Source organism: Cervus elaphus, chromosome 28, assembly GCF_910594005.1.
Source record: "Cervus elaphus chromosome 28, mCerEla1.1, whole genome shotgun sequence".
NCBI lineage: Eukaryota > Metazoa > Chordata > Mammalia > Artiodactyla > Cervidae > Cervus > Cervus elaphus.
Window position 1 is genome coordinate 60,857,525 of NC_057842.1, and position 24,931 is coordinate 60,882,455.

At 44.2% G+C, this 24,931-nt stretch overlaps 1 protein-coding gene and 1 pseudogene across 2 annotated transcripts in view; both read left to right on the forward strand.

The window, feature by feature from the left end:
- Positions 1-24,931, forward strand: part of MDN1 (midasin AAA ATPase 1) — a 135,845-nt gene that overhangs the window by 52,770 nt on the left and 58,144 nt on the right. Inside the window, exons 28-48 of one of the 2 annotated variants that reach the window (XM_043890266.1) lie at positions 1,185-1,319; positions 1,403-1,541; positions 1,789-1,927; positions 2,235-2,365; positions 4,437-4,581; positions 6,507-6,636; positions 7,680-7,910; positions 8,529-8,726; positions 10,182-10,390; positions 11,054-11,176; positions 12,978-13,175; positions 14,155-14,262; positions 14,630-14,818; positions 16,977-17,066; positions 17,286-17,549; positions 17,671-17,932; positions 21,088-21,247; positions 22,088-22,204; positions 23,007-23,215; positions 24,189-24,337; positions 24,674-24,885. In XM_043890266.1, coding sequence (XP_043746201.1) covers positions 1,185-1,319; positions 1,403-1,541; positions 1,789-1,927; positions 2,235-2,365; positions 4,437-4,581; positions 6,507-6,636; positions 7,680-7,910; positions 8,529-8,726; positions 10,182-10,390; positions 11,054-11,176; positions 12,978-13,175; positions 14,155-14,262; positions 14,630-14,818; positions 16,977-17,066; positions 17,286-17,549; positions 17,671-17,932; positions 21,088-21,247; positions 22,088-22,204; positions 23,007-23,215; positions 24,189-24,337; positions 24,674-24,885 — 3,538 coding nt within the window. The remainder of the gene's footprint in view (positions 1-1,184; positions 1,320-1,402; positions 1,542-1,788; positions 1,928-2,234; positions 2,366-4,436; positions 4,582-6,506; positions 6,637-7,679; positions 7,911-8,528; positions 8,727-10,181; positions 10,391-11,053; positions 11,177-12,977; positions 13,176-14,154; positions 14,263-14,629; positions 14,819-16,976; positions 17,067-17,285; positions 17,550-17,670; positions 17,933-21,087; positions 21,248-22,087; positions 22,205-23,006; positions 23,216-24,188; positions 24,338-24,673; positions 24,886-24,931) is intronic. The other variant, XM_043890268.1, reaches the window with a different exon arrangement.
- On the forward strand, positions 2,399-4,421 carry LOC122685212 (annotated as a pseudogene).

Sequence of the window (24,931 nt, forward strand, 5' to 3'; positions counted from 1 at the left end):
TTTGTCCCTGAGTCTAGACTGCTGCTGTTGGCATCCTGTTTCTGCAAGGCCTCTTTTCCGTTAGGTTTTGGTTGCTAAGGTTTTCTCACTCATCCCTTCACGTAGCCACCTGTGGGAGTCAGGATGTGGACATAATGCCATTCGGAGTTTAGGCAGGGGGTTGGTGTTTCTTTGCACTATTTACCTGCAGTGTGGTGACCATGGAGAATACTGCTTATGCCTTAGAAACTTGCAGAAAACTGAAAGGTTAGATGATACCAGAGTTCTAAGAGAAGGCAGTCATGTCATCTGAGACTCAGATTTGGTCATTTTGGTATAATCAGTTGGAAGAATTTGTATGCTTCTCTCCATGAAAGCCTTTCATAATCTTATGACTTGAGAGGTCTTGGTGAGTCATTAATAGGGTGACTAACAAGCATGGGGAAGAAATGAAACTAACCCATGAGAGTTGCATTTGCTCTTAACTGGTAAAGAAGAGAGGGAGGAACACTTTTTTTTTTCCCATCGAGGTATAACAAAATGTAACAGTAAAATGGGGGAGGTGCTATATTATTTCATGTAAAGCTCAGTATATTTTTACATATGTGGATACCCATATGTAGATCACCACCTCAGCTAAGATTTAGGATATTTCGATTAATATTTCCTCGGAAGATTCCTTCGTGGCTCTTGCCAGTCTTAACTCCTGGAGGTAAGCTCTCCTCTGACATCTGTCACCAGTGATGGATTCTGCCTGAGCTTCCACTTCGTCTAAACAGGATCATGCAGTGTGTGCTCTTGTGTCTGGTGGATTTTCACTCAGACTAATGTGAGATTCAGCCACGCTGTTTTGTGTATCAGGACTCCATTCCTTTTAAATTATGACTGTGTTGTAACCCATTGTGTGGAGATATCATGTGTTTATCCATTCTCTTGTTGAGGGACACGGGGATCATTTCTGCTTGTTAGCTGTTAGAGACGAAGCTGCTCTCAGCATTCCCGAATGTCTGTCAGAGCCGCGAGTTCATCTGTGTTAGATTCACCTAGAGGTCATGTTGATGGAGTGAACAGTTAGTTGCAGTAGGGTCTCTCTGTTTTTCAAAGTAGGTCTTCAGGTTTCCTCTTCACAGCAGCTAGTGCTCCATAGTCTCAGCGCTCCTTGGTGTTAACACTCGACGGTTCCTTTTTTTTTTTTTCCCCCCAAGGTTTTATGCTTCTGGCAGGCCGAGTCAGGAAGCAGGAGGAGGTGGTTGTGATTCAAGAAGTCCTTGAGAAACATTTCAAGAAAAAATTATGTCCTCAGTTGCTCTTCTCCAAAGAAAATGTCCTCAAATTGCTGAGTGAGTAGGCCATCATGTCCCAAGGGAAATGAATCTGAGTTGTACTCGGATTAGAACCTACATGTGTGCTCTGCCTCTGACAGGTAAACTGTCTACTCCGACATCCGCCTGGGAGTCTCAGTTCAGCCACATCGTGTGGACCGAGGGCATGCGGCGACTGGCGATGCTGGTGGGAAGGGCCTTGGAATTCGGTGAACCGGTGCTGCTGGTTGGAGACACGGGGTAAGGTCGGGAGAAAGGGCTCCATCCCATAGCTCGTGCAGCACTTGCCCTTCTGGATGAGAGGCGGCAGGGTGCTGGTGTTTGGGGGAAGGCCCTCTGAGGCGAGGCAGAGGCCCCGTGTGGACCAGCAGTCTCTGTGGCTTTGGTCAGGCTCTCCCCAGGGCTCCTCTCTCTTGCTGCTTGGGGTGTTTGTGGAGGCATGTTTGAAATTCACGCTCCTTGCTGATCTGGTGTGTGTGTCTCGCAGGTGTGGGAAAACGACTGTCTGCCAGGTGTTCGCAGCCTTGGCAGATCAGAGATTATACTCGGTCAGCTGCCACCTACACACGGAGACCTCGGACTTCCTGGGGGGGCTGCGGCCGGCGAGGCAGAAGCCAGATGGCAAGGTGTGTCCAGGGCGAGTGATGACGCGTTTGTTCATCTAAAGAACTGAAGTTGGCTCTGTGCAGGAGTCACATGTGGGCTTTTGCTCATGGCGGGGTGTTTGAGTCCAGATTTGATATGTGTCTTATCTTCATATTTTCACTGGTCTAATGGGGGCTCCATGAGCACCCTGTACACAAGTCCTTTTCTTTGCTCCTTGCCCTGTGTTTTCTGCAGAAGGACCCTTTCACTAGTGGACATGTGCTGGCTACGTGTGTGTTGTCTTGTGGAGCTACCTACTCTAAGTTAACCCGCTTTTCCAAATTGTAGGAGGAAGTTGACACATCAAGACTCTTTGAGTGGCATGATGGGCCTTTGGTTCTGGCCATGAAGGAGGACGGCTTTTTCCTCTTAGATGAGATCTCGCTGGCTGATGACTCTGTCCTGGAAAGACTCAACAGGTACACGCGTGTGAGAGGTTTGCCCTGTGTTCGATGCTTCTGCTGGTCTGGGTTTTACAGATGCTAATCCTGTACACAGTGATGCTCTTCATCGGTCTGCTGAAAATGTTTGAAAACGACGGTGAGCAGTTGCTCCTTTAGGCTTTAGTGCTCAGTTTCTCCTTTAACAGACCTGGTTCTTCCGTTTAGCTGTTAATCAGAAAGATGGGACAATGGGGTGCTAGGGCTAAAACACACGAGCCCAAGTTAGAATCCTTTTTTAAGGCAAATTATTACATGGCCATTGATTTTTCCCTCAAAGAAATAGAATCAAAATCCTAGGTGTTATTGCTGTCAGGCCTCTCAGCACCCCAGGACAGGACCCTTACCCCCCACTCAGACCTGGCTGGCTGCACAGCCCGCAGCCTCATGTTGGTGTCGGATATGAGAGCCTGTGCTTTAAGAAATCAGGCCTCCCTGGAAACTTAAGCAAAGGCTGGACTGCTGATTTTCCAGAACAGAAAGGAAACTCATGCATCAGAAAAGGTGACAAATGAACATTCCCAAAGAATACAGCTGCACAAGTACCAAAATCTGATCAGATAAAGCAGTTTAAGGATTTTTTTAAAGCCTTCAGCAAACTCACAGAAACCTGCTTTTTGGACCATGAAAGACTTTAGGCAGGACAAGAAAAGTAAAACCTGAAGTGAACCCACCTGTTTGGAACATGGCTTCCAGAAAGTTTTTAAATGACAAGAGAAATATGCGTGAGGTTTCAGGAACGTCCTGTCCGGTAGAATGAAGCCCTGGCAACGGAGGCAGGGCATCCTGGCCCCCGCGTGGAGGCCTGAGGGACGGACGGTGACCGAGGGCCAGCCGCGTCGCGCTGGGAGTGAGGCTGCCTCACCTGACGGATCCCCTGAGAGCAGCAGCCACCGTGGGGACCCACCGTCCGTCGTGGCTCCTTGGCAGATACAAAGCACCAGTGAAACAGAACCGCTGCAGACCAGGAATTATCACAACAGAAGGTCTTGTTGTGCAGTGAAAATAGTAGGATGCAGCATTCATTGAGACCTTAAGACTCAGCAGATTGATCACATGTTTAGAAAAATAAAGCATTGTTTATTTAAAGTACATGTTCAATCATGAGACAGAAAAAAAATGTTTTACTAAAAGTAAGATACATGGACAAAGCAGAGTAACTAGACGAAAAGACCGCAGATCACTGCGGCTCTTGATGATTAACTGTTTTTCTTGATTGAGATATAATGTACATATCATGACATGTACATGTTTTAAATGTATAATTCAATAAGTTTTAGTAAATTTACTGAGTTTCGCCACCACCACAATCCAGTTTACACTTCCATCATCCCAGTGGGACCCTGACTTTGCATTTACAGTTTATATTTGGTGCTCCCTCATGCTCCAGGAAGAAAGAAATGGCAACCCACTCCAGTGTCCTTGCCTGGAGAATCCCAGGGACGAGAGAGCTTGGTGGGCTGCCGTCTATGGGGTCGCACAGAGTGGGACACGACTGAAGCGACTTAGCAGCGGCAGCAGCATGCTCCAGGAAACTGCTAATCTGCTTCCTGTCTGTATAGATTTGTCTTTCCAAGACCTTTCACATAAGTCATCTCTCCTGTCCCTTTGCATCAGTGTTCGGAGGTCCGCCCATGGGTGTAGCCTGCATCGTTAGTGTGCTCCTTTTTCTTCCTGATAGTGCTTCACTCTGCTGATAATACTGGATTTTTTTCTTCACTCACCTTTTTGTGGTATTTGGGTTGTTTTCCTCCACTTATGAATAATGCTGCCATGAATATTTGCATACAAGTCACCATTTTTAAAGCAAATGTCTTAATAGGGCTTAAAGTAGAAAAAGGAATTCTTTTTCTTTTGATCAGAACTATTGTTCCATGACACAGGAGTTAGGATAACTAGTAAAAACATTTGACGTTTGTGTAGGAAACCATTAACTGAAGTGAAAGCTCACCGGAGAAGATGGTTTTATTTTCCTTTTTAAGAACACTGTCACCACAAAAGAGAGTACGGAAGCCTTTTCTAATCTTCCAGTCTCCAATTTTTCTTCCAGTGTCCTTGAAGTGGAAAAGACTCTGTTATTAGCTGAAAAAGGCAACCTTGAGGACAAGGATAATGAGGTAGAGCTGTTGACAGCTGGGAAGAAATTCCGTATCTTGGCAACCATGAACCCTGGGGGCGACTTTGGAAAAAAAGAGGTAAAACTGTTGTTAAAACATCATTTTTTTCTGCCTTTTGACCTCAGCTCACTGGCACCCTAAATATAGTATGTAAAAATTCATCTAGAATTTTATGTTGCGTAGAAACTGAATAAAAAACAAAAATCCAGAAAGATATTTCAGAGTCATTATAAAGGTTGAAAAGTAACTCTGACAGATAAAACATTTTCTTACTTGACGTTTCCCTTTTTGTATGTGCGTGAAATTTCATTGTTTCAATCACTTTGCCTGGCTTTCTACAGTGTGTTATTGTAACAGATTCTCATGGGAGCTGTCTGTGGAAGTTATTATGCTAGTTTTATGGATGAGAAGAGTTGAAACTGAATTTTATTCTCATGTTCTGCTTCTCGAGTCTACTCTGCTAAACCCGGGGGTGGTGATATGAGGGATTAAAGTGACGCGGAAGCAGTGGCAGCCGGGATCCCGTCCTGGCTTTGCAGGTGGAGCGCATCAGTTGTCTCGGGGGTTGTGTGGGTCGCCCTCAAACTTGGTAAGGGAGAGAGTCAGGGCGGTGTCTTCTGTTAAGAAAGTGCTGTGAGGGTCCAGTTAGCATGGAGCACCCCGGACCCCATGGCCCTCAGGCTCGTGAAGCCTTTCTGTGAGAAGTCTGCATTGTGTTTGGGACCCTGGTCTGTTCAGGTTAGGGAGGGACAACTACTGATTTTTCTCAGTAGTATGAGAAAAAAGATGATCGCCGTGCTTCAAGAAAAATACTGAGGAGAAGAAATAAAATACATCACAGTTTCAAACAAAGTATGAAAATAGGCTTCTTGGCAAGTGGAAATAACACAGAAAGATCTGATTTCCAGGTTGTGTGTGTTAACTTGCCTGGCAGGTTTGCTTGAGTTTTTTTGGACAGAGATTGCCAACTTTTACCATTGGAGAAGGAAATGGCAACCCACTCCAGTACTCTTGCCTGGAAAATTCCATGGATGGAGGAGCCTGGTAGGCTATAGTTCATGGGGTCGCAAAGAGTTGGACACAACTGAGCGACCTCACTTTCTTTCTTCCTATAGTTCCTTTTGGAGAAGGAAATGGCAGCCCACTCCAGTGTTCTTGCCTGGAGAATCCCATGGACGGGGGGGCCTGGTGGGCTACAGTCTATGGGGTTGCAGGGTCGGACATGATTAAGCAACCCACACACACACCCCGAAGGGAAAGCTGCCTTTTGGCTTGCATGCCTTGCGTCAGGCAGAGTTGGGATCTGGAAGCTGGGGCCTGGCGGAGCCAGTCTGGTGCTGAGCGGCACGTGCTCCTGCTATGCCTGGCTGGGTAGACGGAAGTATGGTGTTGACCCAGTTGTCCAGTAAAAGGAAATCATTGGTGCACTGTTGCGAGCGGGGGTTACCTGACCTTGGGGAAGGTAAGAGAATCCAGACTGAGGCAAAGGCTCTTGAGACTGGAGGACTGAACTGTTCCTTGTCATATAGGCAGTAAAGATTCGCCTCTTTACCTTTTCACTCCCTTTGAGCCATATCCAAGTTTTCTCCCTCTACTTCAGACAGCTCTCCCCCATGGGAAGATAGCATTTACTTTTTCTAAGCCTCCGGTTAAGGTAGCTGAAGGGAAAATAAAGGGAAGGGCCTCTGCTTTGGGACAGGGGTTGGGATTTGGGAGTCATCTACTGGGGCTGGAATCTTCCTTGGAGCACGGACTCCATGAGACCTTGAAGTTCTTTCTCTACCATGGTTTTAAAGAAGGTGATGGGAATATGAGTGTGGGGAGTGTGGTGGTGATTAATGAGATGACATGTGTTAGGAGCCAGGACAAATAGGTGTTCAATAAATTATAGATGGTAAAAGAGGTAAGAAAAGAAGCTCCAGGTACTTGACAGATTCGCAGCCAATATTCAAAAGATTTGTTTTCCTCGCAGATATTCACATTAGAATTTGTGTTCTTTGTAGCTGTCTCCTGCCTTAAGAAACCGCTTTACGGAAATATGGTGCCCTCAAAGCACAAGGCGTGAAGATTTAATTCAGATCATCAGCCGTAATCTTCGTCCAGGATTATCTCTGGGTAGAACAGATCACAAAGGTGAGAGTGTTCGGGTGTGGGGGGTGGTAGTGGGCAGAGAAGTTGTGTTGGAGCGAGGGGAGTAGGACATCAGTGGTATGTGTATATGGTATGTTCTAAGGAGAATTGGGAACGAAGAGATCTAAGGAAAATACTAGCCTGGTACCTCCCACTAAAGTATCGCTCCTTCACCAGGGTTACTGAAGTTTAGCTTTCTGATGGTTTTGCCTGTTGGCCATCTTTATAATGAGATTTGTTATTATAAAATATATAATATTCACCAAAGATAAGGGAAATACAGGGTTTTTTACTTGGCTGTGCCGTGTGGCTTGTGGTCCTAGTTCCCCAACCGGGGATCAATTGCTGAACCACCATGTCATTCCCAGGAAAATGTGGTTTAAATTTTAGTGATTACCACCTTTAGAAAATGTTTATAGAATTTTCAGTTGTGTTTCTTCAGTAGTTGTCAACTAACTTGTTATTTCACTTTAAAATTTCTTTTTATTATGAAAATTCTGAAACATAAGGAAAATAGAGAAGTATTTTAAAAGCTACCATATACTTATAATCTAGGTTTAACGATTCTTAGAATATTCAGTGAGTGCCAAAACATCTTTTTTTTCCCTCTCTCTCTCTTAATTGAGCCTTGATTGCCTTGATGTATCCATATTCTTGGCATCAAACAGACTAAATTTAGGACCTAGATCTGGTCTGAGCCTTAATACAAGCCCTAACTAATCCAAGTAGTGTCTGGATCACATTTTTCTCTTTCTTAAAGAATGTGAAAGGATATCCGCTTCTTTGAGACTGAGGTTTGTGAGTACTTCATTTCTTGGAGCAGTTTTCAGGGCACCTTCTTAAAGACTTTAATCCTCAAGTTTTCTTTCTGGTTTTTTGTTTGTTTTGGGGTAAGGGGAGAATGCTGTTCATTGAACACTATGGAAATGTGATTAAAGCTGTGGACCTCGTTTTCTTAGAAAAAGACTGTCTGTGGGCCCCAGGTTGCAAATCCCTGTTCTGGAGTCTTCCTAAATAGCAAACCTCTATGCTTTCTTGTGTCTTAGGGGCTGACATAGCTGAGGTGATGCTGGATTTCATTGACTGGCTGACTCACCAGGAGTTTGGTCGAAGATGTGTGGTCAGTATCAGAGATATCCTGTCCTGGGTCAACTTCATGAACACGATGGGGGAGGAAGCTGCTTTGAAAAGACAGGAGACCATCTCCACAGTGACGTCTTTTGTCCATGCCGCGTGCCTAGTGTACATAGATGGAATCGGCTCAGGTATATTGGCTGGTGAGAACAAGGGGTTAGGGTAGAGGGGCCCATGAGATGGAGCAGGCCCAGGCCTCTGAGCCAGGGGCTGTGTACAGACTTAATGTTAACATTTCCAAGACACACGGTGATTCTCCTTTTACTCTTTTTGAGAGGCGATTGTTATAAAAGAGTGGAGAAAACTTTTCACTGCTTACAGACCAGGGATTTAGTAAGCACGAAATAGTGACTCTGATAGAAGACTGCTGGTAATGCGCTTGAAGAATTTAGCGTGGCGCTTCTTAACACAGTCATTTAGAGTCGATCGGCTGGAATCCTGTGGTTTTAAGTTTACTGCAATTTATTAAATGTAATATTTAAGTTTTTTTTCAGCCATGAAAATTAGAAATACAAGCCCACATGACTGAAAGTAGTACCACACTGGTGGTGGTTTTCTGCAGGCTGATTTATCGTGGCGTTACTGGAGTGCTTGCTGAATAAGCCGCTGTTGAATTGACAATCTGGCGGTTGGGGGAGCGGGGAGTCGCCCTTCTGACGGCTGCTTACAGTGGCTGTTGCAGCTCACCTAGAGCTCCTGCTGCGCGGTTGGAAAGCTTGGTACCCGGATGTCATTTGATGGACTGATCCTCTTTCTTCTAGGGGTAACTTCCTCTGGGTTTGGTACAGCTCTCTTGGCTCGCAGAGAATGTCTGAAATTCCTAATCCAGAGACTTTCCAAGATAGGCCGACTTACAGAAAGTCAGAAAAACGAATTGAAGATTTACGACAGACTCCAAGCCAAAGAATTCACTGCGATAGATAACCTTTGGGGAATTCATCCGTTTTTTATACCAAGGGGTAAGAATGATCTTAAATAAATGATTCTCTTGTGGTTCCTAGATAGTTGACTTTTATTGTGACTTTCACTTTTAGTGTATCATACTCATGATTACTTTGGAACTAGATAACTGAGTTAGAATCTAACTTGGTGTAATCATCATTGTGTGAGTGGTTAAAATATATATAACTGGCATGCAGAAATAGGAGATAATAGTCTTTGATATATGAATAAATTGTCCCATAAAATGCACTTATTCTTGTGTTAGTGCTCAAAATAAGACCTTTCCTAAAGTGGTGATTCAGCCCGTAATGTTTCAACCATAGAACCTTATCGCCTTTTACAGAGACAGCTTTGTGTACCCTTGAGGGCAGGTATCATGTCACTCACCTTCCTGTCCCTGGCATCTGTATGTAGCCTAATAGTCACAGACATTCAGAAAATGAGAGATGGATGAGTAAATGAGTGGTTAAGTGGGAAATGCAAGTGGATTTAAGTTTTAATCCTTGCTCTTATTAGGTTGCCTCTGTCAAATATTTAAATGAAGTAGTTATATTAGATATCTTTCCAGGGTACTCATGACTTTTTGGATTATTGCTTCTCTAGAAGAGTCGTTTATTTCTTGTTCCTCCTTCCTTTCTGTGTTAATAATTGTTGGGCTCCAGGAACACACAGAATTGCGGGGGTTCAGTGATGGACTAAACCAGCCCAGCTTCCTGGCTGAATGGAACATTGCCCCTTTCCCTCTCCCTCATCAGTGGTACTATCTTCATCTCTGCTGTGGCCCCTGTGATGTAACCATTAGATCCCCTCCCAAAGCCATCATGGTGGTATTCAGTTCTCTCTTGTAGGAGCTGAGTGCTTGTGGCCTGGGTGCAAGGTCTTGGATAGTCTTTGCTTCTGCTTTCATAGCTGAGAAGATAAATGTTTGTCTAGCTTCATTCCAAACTGATGTACCAGTCTGAAACTTCTTCCAGAAGACATAGCGTATAAATATTAAGCCCTATAAGACTGGTATTAGTCCTGCACTTCAGCTCCAAGATGCATCCTGAATTATGGTGGCTTAAAACCTTGAATGAAATTGTTTATTTGGAACCATCTGGCCTGTTTGCCTAGCTTCTGCTTGAGTTTTAGGAAAATACAAGTACAGGGTAGATTGTACACGCACACGAAGTAGTGATTCCAGGTATAGGTTGTGGAAGGAAATAAGCAAAGATGCATGCTTGCAGTTCTGACCTGTGTATGCACAGAAGTGTGGTCATCACAGATGAAAAGAATATGCTGCTGGTTGATGTTGGAAAGCACTTTATGAACCCAGAAGCGTGGGAGTGTATTGAAATAAGGTTAAGCATTTTCACCACATATGGTCCTTCATTGACTGACAGTCTCCTTGCTGGATTTTTCTAATCTCCAGTTGATACTTACGTATGATTTGGTGTGATGTCCAGCTTATAAGTGACTTTTCTCCTCTTTAGGCCCTGTCTTGCATAGGAACAGTATCGCCGACTATACGCTCAGTGCGGGCACCACAGCCATGAATGCCCAGAGGCTTTTAAGAGCTACAAAACTGAACAAACCCATCCTGCTGGAGGGCTCCCCCGGTGTGGGCAAGACAAGCTTGGTGGGGGCCTTAGCCAGGGCTTCAGGCAACACGCTCGTCCGAATCAACTTGTCAGAGCAGACGGTAAGCTTCATCATGCTACAGCTGACGGGGATAAGTGTAGGGAGTAATGTCTTTATCCATTATGGTGTTTCCTAGTCAGAAATAATTATGATGTTATCAGAGCCCCAAATATTTCATGGTGATGAAGATTGCAGCAGCGTGATCTAGAGACCTGATTCTCCCTCGTGTTCATTATTAGATGACACCTGTAGTGTTAGTCTCTCTAGATGCTTTACTTTCTTTTGAGGTAGAATCACCCACTTCGGTGTTTACTGTAATATAACCTGTTTGTCTTGGTCCTTTCTAAAGAAGTTAATTACAGATGAAATGACCTTTAAACAATCTTATGAAACTAGGGGACAGAGATGACAAATTAGAATCTTCTGGGATGGGGTCTGGGAGCAGGGCCTGGGCATTGTTTTGGTGTTTTTTAAGCTCACCAGTTTGTTTTCAAGAACAGCGAAAGTTGAAAACTGTTACCCAGGACTCTAGCTGATAGATTCTTAGAGTACTGTGATGAGAAGTTGCTCCTAGGCTCCTGGTTGTGAAATTGATTAGTTCTCTTTGGAGTATAAGAATAAGAAGTGGCATGAGGCCTAAGTATCATTTTAGATTTGGGGTCTTGGGATCTAGTTAATTTTTAATATAATATTCGCTTTTCCTCACTTCTTTTTCTTCTCATAGGACATCACAGACCTGTTTGGAGCTGATCTGCCTGTTGAGGGTGGCAAGGGAGGAGAGTTTGCCTGGCGTGACGGCCCCTTGCTGGCAGCCCTGAAGGCAGGCCATTGGGTTGTGTTGGATGAGGTGAGAGGACAGCCCATCAGGCCACCAGATAGGTTGAGACGTGTGAGGAGCGGGGCAGAGTTTGCGTAACTTGAGGGTTTTTTGCACCAGATCATGTTGTTGGCTAGGTACAGACAAATTATCCAGTGAAAAGACTCCTCTGTGGTTTCTTTTACGAGTGAGGAAAGTCAGTGTCAGAAAGGCGCACAGAAGCCCTTCTGCATCTCCCCTACGAACTCTCCTACTTCTGTGAACTAGCCTTCAGTAAGGCAGTGCCTCTTTACCAGTTTTATTCTCTAGTCTGTGGTAGGCTTGTTGAGCCCCTATTTATTTTCAGAAATAACACAGTTTAGAAAAAGTGCCAACCAATTCACTTCAGCCGAAAGGTGGGGGAAGGTTATAGTAGGACGAGCCACACAGATCTGGTGAGAAAGCAGTCAGTGTAATACGTGCAGGTCGGGGGTAGATTAGTGGCCAGAAGACAGAGCACATCATGACACATGGTAAGTGCTGGGTCTCTGTAAGTGACAGGCAGCTAGAGAGATAATGGAGATGTGATGCACACAATAAAAATTTAAGATTGTGGCCCAAAGAACTGAGTCAGTTTGGTGTGTTCAGGAAAGGGCAAGCAAGTATGGTGCAGGTTAAATGATAAGTAAGTGATGAAAGTGCCACAGATCACGTCTGACACCGGCCCCGACAGGTCCCCTAGATTCAAACCCCGTTGAGTCTGCAGTGACAGGACTGCCATGGGGTTCCTTTTCCGCTGAGCTGCTTCCTGCTCGTCTTGAGAAGAGATTAAAGAGAGGGACAGATTTTGTTCGTCTCCCCATCTTTCCCCCCTACCCCCCACCACCCCCGCCAATTTTTTGGTGAAAGATATGTGATGGGATAATCATTAACCAGGGGAAAAAAAAAAAAAGAATGCCTAGTTTCAAAGCTTGAGACTGTGGCCAGAATCGTGTTTTGTGGAAATGCGTGTAGGGACTGCCAGTCACCTGGACTTGGCGTCGTTACGTAGGAGCGGCTTTTAGAATCTGACCCGCGAGGGGGGAGCGGAGCGAGTGCTTTGAGGCTTGTGTAAAGGCGGCCCTTGAAGTTCTCATGTAATCTGGTTTTTGGACCATTTGCATTTTACTGATTCACATTTCACAGTTGAGGTTTTCCATGTTGTCTAAAAACCACCAGTACTTCACATCCCTGAGTGCTAGCTCAGCGTCTAAAGATGCTGAGTTTAGCTCCTTTTAGCTCTTCTCATTTCTGGGACACACACAGATCCTCATACTTGTTATTGACAAAACTGTTGGCATCATTAGATCCACATTATGTGCTTTGTATCATGACTTTGAAAACCATTTGGAGATTTTATTCAGATTTACTTGATTGAGAAAGGATGTTTGCTTATTTATGTAAAGAGCTAGCTAGCTTCTTTAAAAAAAAATCCCAGATATTTAAGCATGAGATATCTTTGTACTGGTAAGCTGTAATTTATAAAGCAGGCCAGTATAGGAGCAGGTAACAGATACAGCCTAGTTTTTGAGGCTAATTTAACTGCTTTTAAAGAATTTAGTCTGACTGTTCAAGTTACTTAAAAATTATTGCTATTTTATACACCCCAAATTTCTCTAACATATAGATGAAATATTAATAGTAGACTGAATACATGTCATTTCAGCTTAACAAACACAGTGTTACCAATGTTGTTTGAACTCTGTCCCCATCCCTGTTGAAGATAAGACTACTTCTCATGTGTGTTATTCCTGTGTTTTTTCTTATAGCTGAATAGCATATAAAATAAGTATGCACTTTTTTCTCCAAATAGCTGAACCTGGCTTCTCAGTCAGTCTTGGAAGGACTCAATGCTTGTTTTGACCACCGAGGAGAAATCTATGTTCCTGAGTTAGGAATGAGCTTTCAAGTGCAGCATGAGAAGACCAAGATTTTTGGCTGCCAGAACCCTTTCAGACAAGGAGGCGGGAGGAAGGGCTTGCCCAGGTCTTTCCTGAATAGATTCACTCAGGTAAGATGTACTCTTGCCCCAAAACCAAAGGTGGGCCCAGGGGTGATAGTAGCCATGAGGGTGCCCACTCGGAGGATGAGACAGGCTCGGTGTAGTAGTCCACTTCTCAATTTCATGTCTGGATGTGATGGCTGATAATGTGACTGATTCCTGTCACTTTTCTCTCCTGGTGTGAATCCTTTATCTTAGGTTTAAGAGGACCTGGTATGTTATCAGTTGGAGGAAAGTAAGATCACCACCATCTTGAGGATTCTATTACTGTGCTCAAGGATTAAGGCCAATCTTTTTAAGTGTCTGTTAGAACATTAAAAAATTATTTTATAATGAAAGTAGTGCATTAATCTCAGAAAAGTACAAGAAACTACCATGAAGAATAAAAAATCCAGTATTCTCCATACCAGAGTCAACCCCCGTGAATAGTTGTATCTTTTTTTATTGCCACAGCGGTGTGTGTGTGTGTACACATACACTTACTTCTTTTAACATCTTTTTTCAAAGTAGTGGCTTGGAAGTGCCTCTAGATGTTAGCTTTCTTTAATGTTCCTTTCTTGGTAATTAAGACTTTACTAAGTATCTTTTAAGAAGTTTGTATGAAAAATTTCAAAACTGTTGAGAAGTTGATCAAACTTAAAAATAAATACTTGTATACTTACCATCCAGATATTTGAGAGAATTTTACATAATCAGAGATTAAAATTACAAATATTTTTAAAATATTAATTGCAGGTATCTTTCTCTAAACCATTAGAATGAAGGTAACAAGAAAACCTTCTGCTCTGTATTTGAAAGATTTTATATGATTCCATATCCTGAGAATGCAACAAAAGAAATTTCTGTAACTGAAATATATATATACATATATATATTTCTAAGGCATTGTTCCTTTGGTATTAAATAAAAACATTACGTAAGTCATGGCAGTCGTGTTTGGTAAAGAGAAGTGATGGCGTTTTTTTGGTGTTATCTTTGGGTTTTCTAGGTCTTTGTGGATCCGCTCACAGTGATAGACATGGAGTTCATTGCCAGTGCTCTGTTTCCAGCCATTGACAAAAATATTGTTAAAAAAATGGTTGCTTTCAACAACCAAGTAAGTACTTATGTGCATTAATTGTTCTTTATTTTTCTCACTGACTTGAATCATCATTTTCTCAATATGGAATACTATCTCATTACCAGTCTCTGCAACTGAGATAAATCACATAGGACTCTAAAAGTTTCTAGTGGAAGACAAGCTACTCATTTGAGAGTTACAGTAATTCAGGCCTGTTGCATGTATCGTTTTTATAATGCTTACAGGGTATTCCTGGCATTGAGAAGTCTGAGTTGGGAGGAGACGTCTGAGTCCAGCCTGTTAATCTGTTTCGGATTATGTGTGCACTTGTACTATGTTAATAGTACTTAATGCAGTCCTGAGCGGTGGGACGTGTTTCCCAGTAAGAGTGTTGTCTTTTCAGATCGATCATGAAGTGACCGTTGAGAAGAAATGGGGGCAAATAGGAGGACCCTGGGAATTCAACCTCCGGGACCTTTTCCGCTGGTGTCAGTTGATGCTAGTTGACCAGTCCCCCGGGTGTTACGATCCTGGTCAGCATGTGTTTTTGGTCTATGGTGAGAGAATGAGAACCAAGGAAGATAAAGAAAAGGTGAGTTTAATGCTTGCTCTTTGTATTTCTTTGATTTCTCCCTGAGGGAGAGAAAGGCTATGCTTCATCAACCAGACTCAGTAATGCTGCTTGGAAATTTAGAAATTAAGGGCAGAAACAAAAACTTAATCTCTCTCAGAGTCTCATAGTGTAGTTTACTTTAGAGGACACAGTTTGCTTACCTATCTACATTGCCAGGATCGCTTACCTTCTTAAACAGTATCACCCTGCAATAATAAAGGCTTGGTCTTCATCACCTTGGTTCCAGGCACAAAGATGAGAAACAGGAGGAGAGAGGTGATAACAAGTAGAAGAGGAGGGTTTTCTACCTTTAAATAAATGTCAAATTGCAAGATAATTAATCTAGAAAGTATAAATAGATAAAAGGGAGGATATTCCGTATCTAAATGAAAGTAAAAAATACCCCTTCATAAGTAGAAAATAACACCAGAATTCCTCGCTTAGTAAACTGTAATCATGGATGCATTTTGCTTTGTGGTATTTAAAATGCAGTTCATGGAAAATTTCACACCAGCTGCAGTTGGGAGATGCTGTCATGACCTCTCACAGGCAAGGATCCAAGGCTTAGTCACGGAGTCTCCGTGTTCTGCGTGGCAGAGCCAGCTCTCCAGCCCAGACCTTTCCACTTTGCTTGCTGTTTCTTCTACTGTATCACAGTTGCTTACAAACAAAGTAGTTTACAAATTCATGTGAGTTAGAAACAGAAATGTGAAGATGTGGCCTTCAGACACTTTGATTGTGCTGCTGAGAGCACAGATCCTTGTTTATGTGGTATCCAGAATCCAGCCCAGCATCAACTACTCATGTGTTACATGCGAGTGGCTTTGAGTCTTTATACTAGGACAAAATATTCAGTTCATTTTTTTTTAATTAATAAAACTTTATATAATTCACCTGTCATCAGTTGGTATTTTCATTTCTTTATCAACTTGGTCTAGCATGTTAACTGTGGCCAGACTGGCCAGGGTTGGGTAATTGACGTTGGTCAGGTGCTGAGTTACTGTCGAGTGTGGGAGGGTTCCACCACTCCTTCAGTTCCGTTTTAGTTGGCCAGATGTTTTCTGAGAGGAAAAGAAAAGTTGAGAAAAATAATGGTAGAAGGAGAAAGGTTGCAAAAGTAATTTGTAATTTTAACTCCGGTATAGCGTCAGAGAGAGGAGGTGGTATGCTTTAGAGTGAAATGTAAGGTCAAAAATCGCCAGACCCAGGAGGGAGCGTTTTCTTCTGTGCTGCTTTTGGGCTCTTGGCGTTTGACACTCATCATGTCTTTGTCCTGATTGTTTTAGTTTCCACTCCAGTGTACGTTGATTAGTATATTGCTACTCCATTTGAATGCACTACTTGTCTAAGTATTTTGGGTGGCAGGAATCTTTGCTGCTGCTGTGGGCTAAATTAGTGATTTTATACATCCTCATCTTCCCCCCACCCCAGCTCCTCTTAGATTTTTGAAAGAAATGCGAGAAAGAATACTATTAGCAAAAAGTTTTTAACAGTATTGCTGCTAAGGAAGGGACAAGTAAATGTCAATACAGAAATAATGCTTTCCTGCATAAATATTTAGAAGGATAACAGTGCTTTTCCAGTCAGACAGGCTTAGATTTAAATTCAGGGACCATCCATGAGCAAATCACATAACTTGTGTGAATATCATAGCCATATCCATAAAATGGAAATAGAAATATTTTGTGAGGGTATTTGGATCAGAAATAATCTACTAAAGCACCTAATATAATGTTTGGCACATGGCAGGTATCAGGAAATGATGGTCCTTGTTCTTCATAAAGTTCATGCTTCTCTCTTCTACCTTCTTTAGGTGGTATCTTGAACGATGAAAGCAAATTAATTTTTTATCTTGAGATCTGCCGTAGTTTCCATGGCTCTGTTTTAATTTATGGTATATTCTCTCTGGAATCTCATAATTTGAGATTATTGCTCTTTTCTTGAGCTTCCATTTGTTTTCCTTCTGAAGAATTAAATAAATGCAATCCTTTTTAATAGGAAAATTCAAAAGGGTAATAACTCATAATATGGTGATTTTCATATTGCTGTTCATATTTACTAGTGTTCATTCTAGAAGGTTTGGCCGAGAGTTTGATATAATGATTTGCATTTTGATTTTATCATCCTCTTCCTCTAGGTCATCACTGTGTTCAAGGACGTGTTTAATTCAAACTCCAGCCCTTACACGGGAACCAGGCTGTTGCACGTCACGCCCTGTGACGTCCAGGTGAGGCAAGGAGGCGGGTGCTCTTCCCCAGTCGTCTCTGGCTCCGGCCTCCTCCCCAGGCACACCTGTGACATCTCTCGGGGCCGGTGCTCCGGCTCCCTCCCCAGGCATCCCCAGTCCTCCCTGGCCCCGGCCCCCTCCCCAGGCGTCCCCAGTCCTCCCTGGCCCCGGCCCCCTCCCCAGGCACACCTGTGACACCTTGCGGGCCGTCTCTTCCAGCTCGGCTACTCAGTCCTTTCCCGTGGCAGCTACGTCCCTCCACCGCCCTGCCGGCCCCTGTCGCTCCTGCACCAGTCTTTACAGTCACTGGAGTCGGTCATGAAGTGTGTACAGATGAGCTGGATGGTCATCCTCGTGGGGCCAGCCTCAGTGGGCAAGACCAGCTTGGTTCAGCTCCTGGCACACCTTACTGGTCACACTTTGAAGATCATGGCCGTGAACAGTGCAATGGACACTACGGAGCTTCTGGGTGGATTTGAGCAGGTAACTGATCCGCCCCTGTATTTTTAGGCAGGGCAGTACACGGTGCGGTCTTCTGTGTTGGGGTTGCTACAGTAGCAGTGGCCGTTGGCTCTGCTGGGTTCACGTGCTCTGGAAATTGCAGGTTGATCTTACCCGGCCGTGGAGGCAGCTCCTTGAGAAGGTGGAGGGCACAGTCAGGGCCCTGGTAAGAGACAGCCTACTTGTCAGTGCCGACGATGCAGAAGTAGTGCTGCGAGCCTGGAGTCATTTCCTTCTGACGTATAAGCCCAAGTGTCTTGGGGAAGGTGGTAAAGGTGTCACGATGGAGATTGTCAACAAGCTGGAAGCGGTGTTACTGCTTATGCAGAGACTGAACAACAAAATCAACTCCTACTCCAAGGCAGGTATGTCTCTGGGTGTGTGTATCAGTCACTTGGCATTACCATAGAATGTCCACCCACAGGTATTACGTTGTACATGCAATGCCCGTGACTTTTAAAATGAATTTGATGATTAGATTATTAACAATCAAGGTTTGGAAATAGAAAGTTTCCTAGAAAGTAAAGTGAAGCTGATGTAAACTATTCAGAATTGGTGTTCCTAAGCAAAGGAAAAAACTGGATTACTGAGTTTGACTTATTTTGTGAGTAATCAGTCACAGTGACTTGCATGTAAGTCTGGTTTTGTTTTTTGTTGGCCTGTTTTTTAAACTTATCAATAATTTCTCAAAAAATTGAGTATTTTTAAACTGAAGAATAGAAGTCTAAATTAATAGCTTGGATGTGTTTATTCATTTTTATAGAAGGTGGAAGAAGTTCCTCAGTTGATCTGGAAGCCTTCAGCTCTCATCTTGTAGTGCAGCTTTTTGGCTGATGGGGGAGGATTGATTAAGAGTTGAAGCCTGTCGCTAAGATTGCCAACCTTTATTTCCAAAACCTGCTCATTATTCCTAAGGAATCCTTAGTTATTCCCTAGGAATAGTGGATTCCCTAGGGATGAAGAAATGACCCCCCTCTTCTAACTGTGTCAACATTGTATCCATGATCTGGGTCAAATCGTTTACTTTCTTAGTTAAGACAGTGGTTTCATTACTGATTTGATCTGTCATGTTCCTGTTCAAACTCACCATTTGAATTTGAAATTCTTTACTCATTCATTCAAATTAATTATTAGATATATTTAATGAAATCATATATCACTATTTTATAGCTTCCCTGGTAGCCCAGTCAGTAAGAATCTGCCTGCAGTGCAGGAGACCAGGGTTCAGTCTCTAGACTGGAGAAGGAAAGGACAGCCCACGCCGGTGTTCCTCCCTGCAAAATCTCATGGACAGAGGAGCCTGACAGGATACAGTCTACAGGGTCGCAAGGGTCGGATACGACTCAGTGACTAAACCCACCCCCATATCACTTTATATTTTTTAACTGTTAGGGATTGTAAACTCACCATTGAATTCCTATCAAGTGTTGGACGCTATATAAAATATATTTACTTTTAACCCTCACAACACCACATTAGAAGGACAGGTAACTCCATGTTAGACATGGGGAAATGAATGCTCAGAGAGGTTAGCCTGCCCAGTGTCTTCTTGTTATGATGCGTTTGGACTCGGTTTTGGTTCCAAGCCTCTCTGACTTCAAAACCTGAAATCTGGTGTGTATATGTATCTTTCGTAAGTCAGTTAAAATGTAAATATCTAGGGTAAGTTCTCACAGCCCATTCTCAATACTGCTTTTTATTGAGGATTTATTTTCATAGTAATTTCTTAGGGATATCAATAGAGTCTAAAAGGCTGGCTGTAAAACTTGTTTATTTTTGACTGAAAATAGCTTCTTTTTTAAACTATTTATATTTTAATGTTTCTGTGATAAACATGTATGACTTTTAAAATATATTCTAGGTGTTTCATATTTTACCTTAAAATCTTTATATGTATTGAATATTTTATAATAGCTCTATTAACATCAGAATGCAGCACTTAGTGACTTTAAAAAGCCAGAAAATATGTCTAGCCGTGTCTGTTAGATTCTGGACACTTATTCAAGTTGCTGAGTGCTGTGTTTTGGTGTTCTGAGGGTTTCTTTGAGTGGCGGGTAAGGCTGTTCAGTTGCTTTTGGATCATTTTTCTCTTTTCAGGCTTGCTATTAAGCTGTTTAAGATCAGGGCCAGAGTATCCTTTACATGCTAAGTCACTGTCAACTCTTTGTGCTAAGAAGAGTCAACTTAGCTAAGTCGTGTCCGACTCTCTGCGACCCCATGGACTGTAGCCCACCAGGCTCCTCTGTCCATGGGATTTTCCAGGCAAGAATACTGGAGTGGGTCGCCATTTCCTTCCCCAGGGTAGCTTCCCGACCCAGGGATCGAACCTGCAGGTGTGTTCTGTATCACTGGCGCCACCTAGCAAGTCCCTAAACTCAGCCTGTGTGTGGTGCTAAGTCAGATTCACCCCCTGCTGAGGCACGGCCCCGTGTAATCTCTCCTGAAGGGCCTGTGTGTTCTGTGGGGTCTCTTCGCTTTGATTGGTGGGAACTGGAGTGTTATTCAGCCCTGTGTGAACTCTGGGAGTTGTTCAGTTCACAGCTCCCCAGTAATATTTCTTTCCTTGGAATTTTTTACACATGGAATTTCAGCCTTCCTTTGCACATGGAGATTATTATTGAGCCAAAGGCCCAGGGACCTCTTTCTGGATTTCTGGAGCCCATTCTTTGAATAACTTCTGCTTTTTGAGCTTGAGCATGCTCCCTCTCATTCAGGCTGCCTCCATCTCCCTGAATCTCAGTTTGTGTCCTCACGTCAGTGAGATCTCGGGATCTGCTTGAGTCTCCTCTTCCTGCTTTGCAATCTAGAAATTCTTTTCAGGCCGAAAGCCCGTCAGTCCCAGGGCCTCCTTCCCTTTGGGGTCCCAGCTTCATGCTGTCTGTTTTCTGTGTCTGAAAGCAGTTGTGATTCATATAGTTTACCTGGTTTCTTAAGACTGCGAGCTTAAGTCTAAACCTTGTTAATCCTTCATGGCTAGAAGCAGAAATACATTATCTTGTCATACGAAAAAGTGTTAGAATCAATTTCTAATAAGGAAGACCAGTTGAAAAATTTCCAGGAAAGGGCTATATAAACTGTAGAGTTTATAAATAAATAAATACTAGTTGTTACTATATATGATGTGGTCATTATAAAGGAAGCCTGGTGTGATAACATTAATTACATTGTGCAAACTTATAGCACTTTCATATGGTATAAATGCAATAATAAGCAGGATGCTTTATCTTTCTGCCATTTGAGAAATTAAGACAGGTAAATATTATTTACCTCTCCATCACCTTTGAGTCAACTCTTATCTAGCCATTCATTCAGAAAGCCCTTAAGAGGTATTTTCTATCCCAAACCTAATTTTCTTACTTGTTCAAACAAAAACAAAAATCCTTTTGTTCACCTTTTTATGAAACTTTAAAGAACTGAGCCATACATTTCCAGCCTTCTTTTAATAAGCTCTTAGTTTTTTATTATGTTTGTTTTTGATTGCCCTGGTTTGAAATTAAGTTCTGTGACTGTGACATTTCAGAGTTTGCCAAACTCGTGGAGGAGTTCCGAAGCTTTGGGGTGAAGCTTATGCAGTCAGCCAGTGGCCGCAGCCATGGCACGTTCGAATGGGTTGACAGCATGTTGGTTCAGGCCCTGAAGTCTGGAGATTGGCTTTTGATGGACAACGTTAACTTCTGCAAGTAAGGACCTTCTGTTCAATCCTGAGTGGGTCTGACTGAAGCTTGGGATATGCTTGTCAAAATAGAACCCCAGGTGGAGGCTCTACGTTTTTAATCCACTGTTTCCTTAACTGTAAGCACGTCCTCTGCTCTATTCTGCAGACTTCCCCTTGTGGTGGACATGGTAGTTGCTCATTAGCTGCAAGATTTTCGTTCTAGCAGATAGTTTTGAGCTGAACTGAAGGCTAACAAAATTGGATTATTTTTTTCCAACCAAAACTTGCTTTGAGTTACACGTTTTCGTTTAACCTCAGAAAGCTTCCTCTTCAGGGTCATTCTGCAGTACATCTGTTTATACTGGAGGATCTGATGAACAGCAGATGTTTAGTAACTGCGTTCCGAGTGTACCACTTGGTTCTAAAGTCAGGAGAAGGACGAGCATGAATCTACTGTGCCTACACAGTGAGCGCAGTACGGGTCAGATGCCGGGCTTCTCTGCGTTCTGAACATTTTCAGAATGTCCTCAATTAAAATCCAGTTACATTTATGACTCGCTAGGCTGTGTGCCTTCAGGGAGTGAAAAGGGGTATTGATCAGCTGCTACTGCTGCTGAGTCACTTCAGTCGTGTCCGGCTCTGTGCAACTCCATAGACGGCAGCCCACCAGGCTCCCCCGTCCCTAGGATTCTCCAGGCACGAACACTGGAGTGGGTTGCCATTTCCTTCTGCGGTATTGATCAGCTAAGAGATCTTCATTCTGTCCAGGAGTGGGGGGTGGGTCAGGAGGAGCAGGAGGCCAGAGCCAGGGCAGTGGTCAGCATGGCACCCGGGCCTGTCCACCGTTTGGGTTCTCTCTCTGCAGCCCATCGGTGCTGGATCGTTTGAATGCTCTGTTGGAACCTGGAGGTGTCCTCACTGTCAGCGAGAGAGGAATGATCGATGGATCCACTCCCACCGTAACACCACATCCCAATTTCAGGTATTCCTGCTCAAAGTCTCAACCTGGATATCAGAGGTGGCCATTCATTAGGGCCTCCTTACATATTGTGTTTGTACACTCAGTCAGCAGGAAGATGAGGTCCCTGCCTAGGGTTGGTGGTGAAGGGTGGAAGCAGGGAGACCCATTAAAAGCCTTTTGCAGTAGTTCATGCAAAAAATGATGGCTTACACTCGGGCAGTCAGATCAGTGGGACTTGCTGACGGGCTTGTGGGTTAAGAAAAGGAGGAAGCAGTGATAGCACTTAAGGCTCTGGCTTGAGTAGTGAGGTGAGTGGAGAGCTGTTCATTGAGCAAGAGGACGACTGGCCAAGGAGCAGGTTTGGCCTGAGGAGGGTCAGCAGGAACCCGCTGTGCTGGGGTGAGGGTGAGCCATCAGGCGGCTCGATGCAGAAGCTGGTGGACACCGACTATTACGCAGCTAAGTGTTTCTGGAGAACACACGCCTCTTTTTTGTTTTCTCTGTAGATGAGTTAGAATGATGAATCAGCACTGGCTGATTTGGGGAATATCTGAGCGTGAGACTTTTACAGCCCTCAGTACTCAAGGTGGACACACAGTCCGCAGTTCCTTAGGAGGAGGAGCTGCCTTGCTGTATTGATGCGCTCGGAGCTGGAGGGTAGAAGGCAGACGCAGACAGCACCTGTGAGCTGGGCCGTCGCTGTCCAGCTCCTGAGGATGCGCCACACAAGCTTTGCCCTTGCCAGGTGCTGCGGAGCCACACTGTTGGTTGCGCTGAGATTTTGACGTCTTTTTCCCCCTCTTTGAATTGCTTGTTCTACTAGACTTTTTCTCTCAATGGATCCTGTTCATGGAGAAATATCCCGAGCTATGAGGAATCGTGGACTTGAAATCTACATTTCAGGAGACGGGGACGGAAGCATCCCAGATGACCTAGATCTGAAAGTCCTACTGCACAGCCTTGGGTTGGTGGGGGACAGCGTGTGTGACACCCTTTTGGCTTTGCACACAGAGACCCGAAGTGCTATTGTAGGTAAGGTGCTTGACTTCCAGGCCTCTGCAGGGTTTTATTCCTCTGGAAATCCATGTCATTCCACTTGACTGCTCGTCTGGGAGTTCTTGCATTTAGTATACATAGAGATGGAAATGACCTAGAAAGCCTGTTACTAACATAGATGTACTGGCTACTCTCCTCCTGCCCCTGCCCACCAAGAGGTTGGTTCAGCTGGGCTGAGTGAGCCACAGGAGGCAGCATTTCAGGAAGCTTCCCGGGGAATTCTGAGGCGTGCGGTCAGAGGCCCACACTCGGAAGAATATTACTTTCAGCACTGAGATTGGGGAAGGTTGTCCTGAAAATCCTTCATAGCTATCATTGAATCTCTTGAAGGTTGAATAAAGAGGGAACTTGGAATTGTTTAAAACAGACAAGTATTACTTCTTCTAAATGTCCGAAGGTACAAGAAAGGGCAGTAATAATAACAATGAAAAATAATGAAATGTTATTTGTTGAGTAAACCACTCTGTGTTAGGTGCAGTGTTGGCTGCTTATTTAATCCTCACATTAGTTCTGCAAGGTACGTTTCCATCTTACGGATGAGAGAGGCTGAGTGACTTGGGAAAGCCACGCAGCTGACAGTGACAGCTGAGTTGGGTTTCAGAGCCCACGGGGCTTTCTGCTGCCACGCTCATTTTGTCCCCTCCAGGGTATCAGCTTGAGGCCGAGGGTGTATGTGGCCAGGCTCTGTCATGTCTAAGTCATCTGCTCACTTCCCCACAAGGCGCTGCTCCCGGAGGGGGAGTTGGGGAGGCAGGCTTGCCGGGAACGAATGTGAGTGAATGTTCTCGCAGGTCCACTGAGTGCCGTTGAGCCCCCTGGAGTCCACTTGGAAGGCTTTCTGAGATAAGGGCCCGGGTGGAAGCGTGATGTGAAGATGAGATGTGTCTGCCTTCTCTGGAGATTCTGCAGGATCTGTTGCTCACGGATGGCACTGTCTTCTTCTTTACAGCCTCTCCAGCATCCTCAGTGTCGAACCTCCTTCAGACAGCCGCACTCATCGTGCAGTATCTGCAGCGAGGCCTGAGCTTAGGCAGCGCGTTTTCTAAAGCGTGCTGGGAAGCATATGTCCGCTCCCAGGCTTCCCCAGCAAACCAGCAGGTACCGTGAGGTGTCTGACACAGCCGTCTGCAGGGCAGCACTACAGGTGGCGGGAGGGTGCTCTGCCGGCAGCAACGTTGACGGCCTTAGAGAGCTCGCCTGCAGTCACGCTGGAACAGAGATCTGGTATCCAGGCACTTTTTTGGAAAATAGCATAAATGTGATTAAATATGCCTTGAAACTTGCCTCTCAGCAGAAAAAGTGGAATTTTGTCATGTTGGGTATTGAGGAGTGTGTCCTGACTGCTGACCTAGAAGACTGCCGTTACTCCACTAGTCTTCGATAAGAGCCCTGTGTCTTGGGGACCGTACACCTTGTGTTTCTGTCTCCCACCAGCTTGCGCAGGCTCTCCTAGAGAAACATGTTTCTTCGCTGCAAGCACAGGAAGCCTGGGGCAGCTCCCTTCTCGCCTTGGGGCTGTGGCCAGATTCTCTGCCCTCGGCGCTCTTCACCACAGAAGATTCTCACCTCTCTAAAGTCCGAGGCGACGGGCAGATCTTGGCATATTGTCTCAACAGGCTGAGCATGAAAACAAGCAACTGGGCAAGGTTAGCGGAGCCTTGAGCTTGTGTCTCTCTCTCGACTTTTCCTCCT